Below are 12,918 nucleotides of genomic sequence, written 5' to 3'. Positions count from 1 at the left end.
GACAGGTGTCTTACCTGGTGGAGAACTCAACGAGTGCGTTCTGGACCGTCTGACGGATCTCCAAGAGGAACGTTTCATCATCACTTAGTGTGTAATACCAATACTGGATATAGTCCCTCAAGGCGAACTGGATGACCTGATGAATGACATGAGAAGAGGATCAGATAGATGATCATTTCCTGAAACAAACAGGACACCATTTGTAGGGTCCTATGAAATCCCATTTATTTTTTCCCAAATTCCATTTTATTTTTTTTCCCAAATTCCGTTCTTTTGGTTGTTGCTGTTGTTGTTTTTTTCAATTTATCTGAATTTTTCTTGGTAACACTTTATTTTAAGGTCTCTTAACTAATTAAACTAAAGTGTTCCCTATTATAAAGTGTTACCTTTTTCTTTTTGTCCATTTTATTTTTTAGACTCAATTTTAATGGTTAAATTCAAAACAAATCTCATTTAAATCATTAGTCTATTAAGTTTTTTTTAATTCACTTTTGAAATAGGCATTTAGAAATGCTTTTTATTTTTTTCTCATATTCCAATTTATTTTTACCAAATTCAGTGTTCTTCGTTTTAATTTTTCTGGATTCCATTTCAATAGTAATCAAATTTGAATAATCAATTTTAGTATTACTACTTTTATTATTATTAAACTGAGATATACTTTTTTCTGTGCAATAGTAATTTATTTCTGTCACAATTTCTTCAAGTTAAACTGAATTTTTATTTCCCATGAAGACCTTTGAGTTTCTGTATGTATATTATATGATAATAGTTTTTCTCAAATGAAATTGCAAAATGCTCATGAAGACTCTCAGAAATCTAAGAAAAAAATTACACAATTTCCAAAAAATAAACCATTTTATATGGCCTTACTACTGTAAAAATTGTTTAAGTTTTATTTGTTAAATTAATTAATTCAACCATTAAAAGGGAAAGTAGAAAAACATGAATTGAAACCACAGAATTTAGGAAAAACAAAAAATAATTTTGGAAACAAAAAATAATCCGGATTTCATAGCCTCACAAGGAAATGTATTTTTCTGGATCATGTGGTCTTGGTTCCTTTTGGCACAGACACAATGACCCATCACTGCTACTGCAAAGGACTCTGGGTAGACATTCCAGAGCAGATGTGAAGCTCAGCAGAACAAACAGAGCTGAAGCTGCTGACACACTCTCATAACTGTCTTTAACTTAACGCAATTTCCTCAAAACCTCAGATTTACATAGGATGAGTTACACAACGATTTCACTCACAAAGAGGTCTTATACTATGGGACTTTTTTATGAGATTTTAATGCGGTCACATCATGGAAAAACCGGATACTTATCTGTCTTTTCTCACATCTACAAGTCTCTCCAGTCCACCCAGACCAGTTACTGAAACTAAACCACAAAAAACAGGAACCGTTTTTGAACACGTCAGCCTTGTTCCAAAAACCTAGACTGCTGCCTACCAAGACAACATTTTTAGGCAACACTCCCCACTTGGAGGCTGTTCTCCAAGTAGGTAAAACCATGCTGTCTTTTTCCAAGGCAGCACCAAATGCATTCTTGCAGATTATGCTATTACAAAATGCACTGCAAAGGTTTCAACGGAAATGAATGAATTATGAATTTGTTAAATTTAAATGGAAATTAACAACAAATTATACAACTACTACAAGTATATCCAAGTTTACCCAGATATGCTCTTTATCTGCCTGCTCTTTATGTAAAGTAGGATATATAAGTATGTCCAAATTTATCCGCATACATACAGTGCACTTGGCTGTCGTTCAACACTTTGATCCACAATTTTCAAAAATTGTTAGGAAATTGTTAAATTAATATTTGATTACATTGTAAAAGATTAATTCAATTGTTAGTGATTTATGCCTTATTTGATTACCACCGCTACATATAACTGAGAATTCTGAAAAATATTTATATAAAATATTTCATAGGGCTCCAATATTTGTAAAAATGTTAATAAATTATTATTAATTATAAATTAATTAAATGTAATTATTAAATAATTTAATGTAATTATTAAATTATGAAATTGAATTAAAACATGCATTACATTAAACATTTATTAATCATTAAATTATTAAATTCAATTATTAAGTTTAATGCAAGATGTAGGGGTGTGCGATATGACTGTTTTTGATCGTGGATGATAAAAATGTCTCCACGATCTGCTTTTGAAGAAATATCGTAGTATGGTGCTACAGCGCACATTCTATCAGCTGCGGTTCTTATTCCTCCGTCTCAATATACTGTACATTATTCGGATCTGCTTTAAAGCTTTGCCGGTTAAATGTTTTATTCACGCGTTGGTCTGACGTGCGCTTTTTCTGAGCCTGTACACCCAAAGCGTGCTAAAGCCTGTCAAAAAGCGTCTGATTACTGAACTAAGTTATCTTGTGCACTAATACTGTCAAAACACACAGGGTTTATGTATAGACTCCGTTGCTTACGTCTAAAATGAGTAAGTAAACAGCTGAGAGAAAACGGATGCGTGCCTCTGTATATTAGATGCGTGCATGTCTTAAAGGGGCAGTACTGAACATGCAGCCAACTGTCATTAAAGGGATAGTTCACCTTAAAATTTAATTTCTGTCATTATTTACTAACTCGCATGTTGTCCCAAACCTGTATTAATTTCTTTCTTGTGCTGAACACAAAAGAAGATATTTTGAAGAATGTGGGTAACCAAATAGTATCTGGTCCACATTGACTTTTCATAGAAGGAAAAAAAAATACTATGGAATAAGTCACTGGGGACCAGCAACTGTTTGGTTTTCCACGTTCCTCAAAATAGCATTTATGTTTAGCAGAAGAAACTCATTGAGATTTAAAGAAACTTTTGAGTGAGTAAATGATGGTATAAATATAAAACACTTTTTATTTTGGGGTTAATTATTCCTTCAATGTTAATAAAACACAAAGAGAAAAATCACTCACTACTCTTGACTGAAAAACGTTAATACAGTTGATTTAATAGGAATCAATCTATATAGTGTTTTATTTTTATATTTGTTGATTCAATTTCTCGAATGCTCCTGCTAAATACACTTATTGTAGCTGAAAATAAAACACTGTTTTATTTGTATAGTATGTGTATCTTTGTTCTCATTTTTTAATAACAAAGATAAAATAATGACAAAGATTTTTATCTTTGTCCACTTTGGCCTAAATATAATATTATTTTGTGTACGGTACATTTTTATGCTTCTTAGACTAACAAATCATTAATTTAGACAGGCCTCTCGTATATTTAGTGGTATGTGTGCATAATGACAGCATAGGTCACTGTCTAGATAGCCAGTAACATAAAACAAACATATATTTACATCATAATACCTATTCAATATCCTGCAACTTGAACAACAGTTTGAATGACACTGGTATGTCATTTACATATCTAAGGTACAACAGTAAAACAACCTGTTTTCTAAATGTCACAGAGAGGGTGTAAATGGTTGTGCAACATCAATATGGTGGTTTTATAGTGCAAGAAACCTCTCTGACTAACAATAAACGCAAATAAAAGCTAAAGTGTAGGATTAAAAATGTGACCCCAGCAGAAAATATGCACTGTAAGCAGACTTAAAGCCGATTCAGTACAGCATGTGAGGACACTGACTGAAAATGAGTGTCATGTGCTCATCTGCTTTATCAAAACAGCAGTTGAGCCTAAACTCTCAAACGAGCTGATCCAGCATCTGACGCATGTCATGGGTGGAAACAAACGGCATTTGTGAAGTGAAAGCTTGACAGTCTGAGAGAAGCTCATCATTGGAGAAACCACAGGTTCCTCAAACGCATGAATGTGCGCTTTAAGCTGGCGCATTCATCCGTCCGTTTGGTTTTGTTGATGGTACCTGCTGCAGTGGCTCATCTATGATACTGGATCCTGTCAGACGGCGATCGATCTTTATGGGTTTGGACTCTGATTTCATCTCCTCCAAAACCTGACGAAGAAACAAAGAATTTAAACTCAATTGAACACGAGCACAATCCAAAGTCATTATAAAATAAAAAACAGCAATTTACTTTCTTAATAAATGTTTCTGGTATTAATGGGCATGATTTATCAGTAAATGTTATTGTAAATAAAAATGCAGAAAACACCTGTTCACTTGTTTAATTATAAACCTTAGTTTACATGTCAGTGACTATATATATTCTATCTAGCAGAAGAATGTTTCTTATTGAATTAGATTAATAAAACCAATTTTAATTTGATTAAAAAAAAAAAAAAAAAAAACACAGAACCTCAAAGGTCTTCACAAAAGCTATCAAAATAAAAGTTTGGTTTAACTTCTAGAAACTTGACAGAAATATATTACTTTTTTACAGTGAAATCTACATCTCAAAGTAAAAATAACAACAAAAATAAAATTATTAAAACTTATCACAAATGTTTTTTTCCATATTTTAATATTATCAAAAAAAAATAAAAATAAAAAAACTGTTGTGCAGCACTTTGGTTGAAAATTTCCCCCAAAATCTTTGTTTGATTACATTTTAAAAGATTAATTAAATTGTTAATGGTTTATGCCTTTATTTGATTACCACCACTTTTGATAATGAATTTGTATTAAATCAGAACAAAATTCAGAACAACTAAAACAGATAACACAGAATAAATAATAAAAAACAAATAAATAAACAATTTCATTAAATATAATTCAAACGTTTTAAGAAAAAAAAGCAGAAAGCTGCATTTCATACTTTTAGTATTAGTATTTTTTATTAAAAATATATTTTTTAAATGTTTATTATTAATTATTAATATTACAATTATTATTAAATTATTTTCACTTATTAAAATATTTAACTTCATCATTCAATTTAATGCAAATGTTTTTAAAACATCAAAGTCGTACTTTATTGACCAAATGCATTACAAATGCTTGTATACGTTTTGGTAAATATAATAAATAAGTCGCTTTGGATAAAAGCGTCTGCAAATGTAACTGTAAATGTAAATAAAAGGGAAGACAGACATGCAAGAGTTTGCACACCTTCAGTATGGCCGGCTGTGTTGATGGCAGGTAGGAGTGTTCACACCTTTCCAGGTGTTTCTCTGAGTTTATCTTTCCAAATAAAAGAAGCACTACAAAACCCCTAGAAAGAGAGAAGAGAGAGACTGCATCATCATACAGGAGCATCGACAGGTCTCACAGAGCTTAAAGCGCACTGATGCAGCCTGAAATGAGACGTATGTGTGATCCACTTACCCGCCAATGAAACAGAGGATGTAGAAGGCCAGATAAAAGATGGCAAAGGGTCCAAATGTGATGAGGAAGAGGACGACTCCTAGACCCCCCCATCCCCAGATGGACAGACTGGCCTGAAACACACAAACACAGATAAGAGAGAGTTAATGACATTATTTCTTATCCTTGGCTGACTGAGTGCTCATGCTAAAGAGCATTAATTGATCGGAATGAAAGCAGCATGAATATAGTGTAGTTGAACATACAGAAGAAAACCATGAGATGATTGCAGCAACTGAACAACTGAAACCGAACATCATCAGGGTCGAAAATGTTCAAAACAGTGTGTGAATTGAGGAAATTTACAGCCATGAAAATATATTTTCCACTATTTCGTTAAAATAATGTTTTATCTCTAAGACAAAGGCATTGCTTTGCTATTAGCATCATCATTTCAGCAGCATCAGCCACTGCTTTAATGTTCACATAGGTAAAAGTCCTTGAGATTTCTGCTCTTTGATTTGATTCTCACTCATGTCAGATATAATCAGTAAGAGTCAGACTATCGTTCTTGCATTGCAATTAAAGTAGTGAAATTAATTTCACCAAGCTGCATTTTGCCCCAGATCATCATCATCATAACAGAGACCCAGAAGAACTGAAAGCACAATGCAGGAGCTTTCAGCAGACAGGTAAAGGATTTCAAAAGAACTGAAAGGAGGAAATAAACTAGAGATGACACAGATGAGAGGAGCGAGTGTGACTGTGAATGCGTCCAATGGCCAGGTTTCCTGTTTTTGCCAGGACAGGAAACTCAGTGACCCAATCTGTGCCCTTCCCTTCCTTCTCCTGAGCCGATCACACACACACACACGGGTCTGAAGGGTCGGACCTGGAGTGTGTTCTGCTCAGCTGAAGTGTGTTAAATAAACATCAGCCAAAAATATGTTGAAAGGAAGAAAGAAAGAAAAAGAAAGAAAGAATGACCAAAGTGCAAGACTGCAAAAGAGTAAAAGAAAGAAATTAAGATATTTTAGAGAGCTATTATTCCACATAAACTTACCCTAAACATAGGGCCCTATGATTTCTGCAATGCAGAAAATGAGGACGGAATCGAAGGATCCATTAATAAAAATGGAATTTACTGTATAACGTGGAATATCATGGAATTTGCCAAATTTAGAATGAGTAAAATAAAAATAGGTCAGTACATTTAAATAAAATTGCAATATGGATTAGTGTCTGTGAATATGAAACCGCAAAAAGACTATTTAAATATGAAACCTGCATGTTCTGTGTGTCTCTGTGTGAATAATGGAAATAATGGAAAACAAAGATTTTGGTTAAAAATAAAACACATTTTATAGGGCCTAGGGGTGTGCGATATTAACTGAAAAAGATATCTAGATATTTTATTTTAATTTTATTTTTTTTATTAAACCTTTATTCAACCAGGAATTAAAAACTCTTACAAGAGGGTCCTGGCCAAGATAGGCAGCACATTTAGTTACGCATAAAACAAAATACATTAGTTTACATACACAGAAACATACACAAATCACTTTGGGATTTTATTGATAACTATAATTAGACGATATTTTGCTGAATGTGTTATTATACCTTAAGGACTACCATGGACAGCTGACTCCTAAAGTTTTGATATTCTTCATATTCTGTGTGGCCAGTTCACATCAGTGATAGAAATTAATCTTTTCCAATAAGTTTAAATTGGATTTTTACCTTTATAAAGCCATTTGTTTTCTAAAAGTGTGCATCTTTTGAGTCAAATTCTTGCATTTAATCAGTCAACCAGAATAATAAGACATTTAGGCTGTTACCAAACAAATGAAATCAGTATCAAAGTCTTTGCAGAAGCTGCATCTGAAGTGGCATTTAGATGTGTTTACACACTGTTTAATGCTTTAACCTGCAGTTACAAATGCATAAATATTGTTTTGATATTTTAAACATAAAACATTGAATACTGATATTTGAAATTATTTTTAAAAAGAAAAGACCACGAGTAGGTGGCAGCAATTCACTGTTAATAAGTGAGTCATTGCGATTGAACCGAATCATTTAAACGATTGATTCATTCAGGAACGTAACACCGTCATGTTGCTCAGAGATGCAAAACAGTGCTGTGGCTTTGTTTGGAATTTTTTTTTTTTTTTTTGGCGAAAGAGAGCAAAAACATCCAATATGGTGTCTAAAACGTAAGTCTCTTAATATTAACTTACTGTTTATTGAACTGTTGTATAAAATCAATATCACATTTGTAATCATGCTGATTTTTGGAGAAATAAAAAAAGTCACTCTTTGTGTGATACTGATTAACTATATGAAATTATACATTTTGGTCTGGCTACATGAGACCTTTAGAGCACATGAAAGCACTGATTTCACCTCTGTGATTCATTTCAGGACGACAAACCCTAGTCCTGACCCTCTGACCTCTGTAACCTGTTGAGTCCTCTGCCTACAGCAGGCCATTCAAGACTCGTGCTGCTGACATCCTGTGGATTTGGTGAAACAGCGTAACAAACCCGCTGCTGTAGCTTTCTATAGATTGTTTTATGCCACACAATGCATGTATGTGTTATTAGAAGGCTGAACAAACAGGCTTTCACACGGGTGGAGCGTCACCGGACCACAAAGCAGCTGTCGGCAAACTATTCGAGCAGAAACATCAGCAAACAACACAACACTATTAGAGCAAAACAAATGACATTTTTATGTTTTCTTTCTGCGTGTTCTGGATCAGTTTTAACATCATCATCATCAGGGTGTAAAACAATTTGCTACACCTTCCAATGGCAGGTGAATTGAGAAAATTTGCCACCCATTAAACCACAGTATTTCTTTAAAATAATGTCATTAAATTTGTCTTTAAGACTCAGTCTCTGTGATTAAGTGTAAGTCTGTGGGATTTTATCACCCGTTTTATTGTCCAGCATGTGAAAATTATGGCTATTTATCTCAAATAAAGGAATAATTCACCTGAAAATGAAACTTCTGTGATAGTTTATTCACCCTCATGTCATCCTAAACCTGTACAAGCTTTTTATTTCATTGGAACACGAATTAATTTCTTAAGAATATCCTGGCATAAAATGACAAAAAAATAAATAAAAACACCATAAACTGTGCCAAGTTAATCTGAAGTTGTTTTGATCTGTGTGATGAACAGGCATAAATTTAAGTTACTATCAATAATCTGTTTACTACACGAGGGGAGGATAATCAGTGAATAATGACTTAAATTTGGACCGGTTTGTCACACAAAACTACCGTACGAAAACAAAAAAAACTGGTTATACGTCACTTTTGTTCTTGTTGATGCATGAAAGTTAGCAAGCAGCACGCGATTCAAAATTTCTCCTGTGGAATAAAGTCAATCACAGAAATATGAAAGTAAATACTAAATATTGACAATCTTAATTTATTAAATAGCCAGTTTAACTTCTGATTTTTGTTCACACTTGTTAGAGGAGGACAGAAATACTGACATTCCATATAATGATGAACAAGGTCACTGCAAATGAGAAATATCTGAGATGAATGAACTGAGAGATGAGTCCTCAGAATGATAAAGTGCAATGAGCTTGTCTGATTTGCATTGGTCTGACTGTGTGCGAGTAAACGTCATCAAAACGTTATCAAGTACAAGGGAAAGCAAACATAAAGTTAACCACTACATCAATCCAAAAAAAAAAAAAAAAAAAGTAGGGAAGAAAAAGCTGTTTTGAATCAAACGGTCTCCTTTAGTCATAAAAAGGCTACTTATGCAGTAGTTAATATTGTATTAGCAGTTTGTGCATCGTGTTTATTAGATAAAGAGACTTGCTCAAATGCACATACAATCTAACTGATTGAAAAATGTCCTTGTCTGTGGGAAGTTTTCCGTGTGCTCTGAAAAACATGTTTCCGCCCTTATCACCACCAAACTAACCTCTAAAGAAGATAAACGCAGATTACTAGAAGACTAAAGCTGCTCTCTTTGTCATCAAGCACACAATAATCCAACAGCTGTTTTACCTTTACCATGTTTTCACATCAGTACACATCACATGAGGTGGCATAATCTCCATCCAGTAAGTAGACAGACGAGCTGTGCGCTTTCGAGGACAGACAGGAGGGGACGTTAATACAATCTAATAGATAAACCAATGAATCATCCATTTGTCAATGGAAAGGTGTAAAGCTGTAGAGTTAATAGGTCTCTTAACAGCGATGATCTCATTCTGTCCTGCTGCGTCCTCACAGGACGGGTCAGCAAAGACTTTAGCAAGGTTAAGATTATTATCCACCGACTGCCATTCAATCACCTGCTGCAAACAAGCTCCTCCTTCTTAAACTGCAAAATTCATTAACATTACGCTGCACGTCGGCCTGAATATCCTCAGCTGAGACGAGGCCTTTATACACAGCCTGACCTGATAAAGTTAGACGGTGAATCTGCACTGAGAAGAGCTCATTAAATAAAATGATCATTGTAAGTGCCAAAAAGTTCCCAAAGGTTTTAAGTGTGATCTTGCACAAAACTCATCAGGCTTCGCCATTAATTCAGGATGGTCACCGAGGTCTATTTTAAGAGCGGTGTAAATACCCAAGGCTCGAGTGCCGCTATCCTGAGATCAAACGCTGTGTATATAATCCAGATATAAGCTTTCAGCACTAACAGAGAAAAGAGTACAAGCTCTCTACAGACCACATTATACTTACACTTTTCATTAAAGTGAAATAAAATAATGCTCTTAAAAATGTAACACTTTTTAGTCTCTAAGAAAACAAGTTGTGTTTGCTCATGGAGTATTATTACTCTTCTATTTTTAGCATTTAGATTTTTGCCTGGCAGAAAAAAAATAAATAAATCTTATATCTAATTATATATAACTATAACAAAACTACGACGGCGTTTTAGTGCAACGTTAAAAAATAAAAAAAAATCTAAAATTACGAGATTAAAGTCGAAATCCTACGAGAATAAAGTCGAAATGTTGCGAGAATAAAGTCAAAATGTTTCGAGAATAAAGTCAAAATGTTTCGAGAATAAAGTCAAAATGTTTCGAGAATAAAGTCGAAATCCTACGAGAATAAAGTCGAAATCCTACGAGAATAAAGTCGAAATGTTATGAGAATAAAGTCGAAATGTTATGAGAATAAAGTCGAAATGTTATGAAAATAAAGTCGAAATGTTTCGAGCATTGAGAGCACCGGGAGAAGTTGCCAGGCCACCGGAATTGATTTGAATATTGTTGCGACCGCATCATCTTGCTGGGATGTCAATTTTAAGGACTCGCAGAAACAGCTTAATATCAAGAATATGATATTTATTAACAGACTGAACAGGAACAACTGTTTATCTTAACATCAGCTCACACACTCAATGGACATTCCTTTGGGGGGCGCTGTAGTTTTCTTATTTAACCCTTTTTTAATACACTACAAATATAGCTATGTGGGATTATTAGCAGAAATCATACCATGTGTCATACTCGGGGGGACAGTATGCTTGGAAATAATATTTCATATCTTCCATTGCATTCGTTATTTGTAGTGCGCCAGCCACACAATAGCAATAGCTTAAGCTTTGTGCTTTTAATATAAAACAAAGTCTCAGCTTTCAAAATCAGTTTTATAATGAAACACAATTATGTGTCTTACAATAATGTGATTTTCAAGTTCTTTAATGTGGCGTGACAGATCGCTGTATTTATGTGAATCAATTCATTAAATTATTGTGAAAAGTTTTAATGAAATATTTTTGATGAAATCCGAGATCTCTCAGACCCTCCCATACCACGATAAAGGTCCAGAAACATAGCAAGGGCATTGGTAAAATAGTCCATGTGACATCAGGGATACAAACGTAATTTTTAAAAACTACAAGAATACTTTTTGTGTGTAAAGAAAACAAAAATAATGACTTTATATGAAGCAGAAGCAAGTGTATGCATCGTGATACTCTCCACAATGGCAGCACACCATAGCATACGGAATGAGGAGGAGAAGAATTGTTGAATGAAGTCGTTATTTTTGTTTTCTTTGTGCATAAAAAGTATTCTTGTAGCTTCATAAAATTAAGGCTAAACCCCTAATTAATGACAGAATTTTCTTTTTTGGTGAACTATTCCTTACTAAAATACTAAAATAACTAAAACAAAATAAACACGTTTTTAAAAATATTAATAATAATAAAACAAAAATACTGTATAAATATTCATAAAATAAAATAAAATAAAATGTACAATTTCTAATTGTGGCACCATTTCTAATTTTCATTTAGTTTAAGTTAAAGTACTAAACTAAAAACTATATAGACATATTTGAAAAACAAGACAATTTATTTATTTTTTTCTAAAACTTAAATAAAATAAAATGAATTATAATATAAAAGTCATAAAAACAATAATATTATAATATTACTGATATTAAAATAACACTGGTTCTCTTCCACCTTGTTCTACAAAAGTTAATTCATTATTACATTTGATGAAATATATAAACTAAATACAAATTTATATTGGTGAAAAATTGAAACCTCTATCCATCTTGAAGGCTTTGTAAAATAATTTTTTTTTTTTTTTAAAAACACTTCCTTCATTTCACAGGTTACATGGTGTAACTGTGAAATAACAGCCTGTCAGTATTAGATAATACCAGCTAATTAACACCCCATAACCAAGAGCTTCCCAAAGCTTTGATAATGAGCGGATGATAAGATTTACATGAGCATATATCTGACAAATCTGATGGGTATAAACAAGGCACATGCAGAGAGCACATAGAGTACGCTGGAACAGATTCAGCGCACAGGTGAACTGAGCTACTCATGTGGTAATACGAGCCTGACTCTTAGTCAAGTGCTGCCCATTTACAGTTTTGCATTCCTCTGTTGACACACAACCCAGCAGTGTACCGTGCAAGCATGCATACTTCTTAATATTTACTCGTGGAGCGCTGAGGAAACAACAGAAACAAACATGATAAGACCCTGTTATGCATGACATTGCTATAGATCTATATGTTCTTCTTTACTGCAAAAAAAAAATCAAATATAACGTCACATGAATCACAGCAGGCTGGCCTGAAATGCTTTGGTTCAGTGAAACATTTGCAGTAATGCATTAACTTCGAGGTCCAGCCCTAAAATGCAAAGACAGAGCGACTGCACTCAAGTCCTGATACGCCAGCAGAGACACGTGTGGACGCTTTTACAGCAGGTCATGTAACTAAAGAGGATTCACTTCATCCACCTGTCATCAGGTGACGAAATACAGACACAGATTTCAATGCACTGAAACTTCTGACAAATGCATGAGTTTCAGTGATGAAACATGGCATGCAACCAACTGTCAGGCTTGTCTTCATAACAAAACAAGTGGTTAACCTGTAGATTATTTTATCTTTAGATCATTAACCTGAAATAACCCCAACACAGAACAAGTATAACAGACACTATTCAGGTATGTCATCATAACTATACTACAATATTTGCATGAGTTTCAACAATGCCTTACAGCTAAAACAAAAGGTAACACACCCATTCACAAAATCATCAGGTTCCCACACTTCTCACTAATTTATTTCTATGACTTTTCCTGTTCATGATTACTGGATCAGATGCTGAAATACTAAGATACAGTATCCACCAATATGCAACTGAAAAAAATAAAAAAATAAAAAAACTTGAACAACAGCATTT

The 12,918-nt window shown here is 33.6% G+C and overlaps 1 protein-coding gene across 6 annotated transcripts in view; it reads right to left on the bottom strand.

Annotated features, from left to right (window-relative positions):
• Positions 1-12,918, bottom strand: part of snx13 (sorting nexin 13) — a 35,748-nt gene that overhangs the window by 20,163 nt on the left and 2,667 nt on the right. For all 6 annotated transcript variants that reach the window (XM_058754502.1, XM_058754506.1, XM_058754501.1 and 3 more), the window contains exons 2-5: positions 5,232-5,344; positions 5,016-5,118; positions 3,870-3,959; positions 15-136 (exon numbers count right to left, since the gene is read on the bottom strand). In XM_058754502.1, the coding sequence (XP_058610485.1) occupies positions 15-136; positions 3,870-3,959; positions 5,016-5,118; positions 5,232-5,344 (428 nt within the window). The remainder of the gene's footprint in view (positions 1-14; positions 137-3,869; positions 3,960-5,015; positions 5,119-5,231; positions 5,345-12,918) is intronic.

The sequence above is a fragment of the Onychostoma macrolepis genome, chromosome 19 (genome assembly GCF_012432095.1).
Source record: "Onychostoma macrolepis isolate SWU-2019 chromosome 19, ASM1243209v1, whole genome shotgun sequence".
NCBI lineage: Eukaryota > Metazoa > Chordata > Actinopteri > Cypriniformes > Cyprinidae > Onychostoma > Onychostoma macrolepis.
This window is presented reverse-complemented; position numbering and strand designations above follow the sequence as displayed.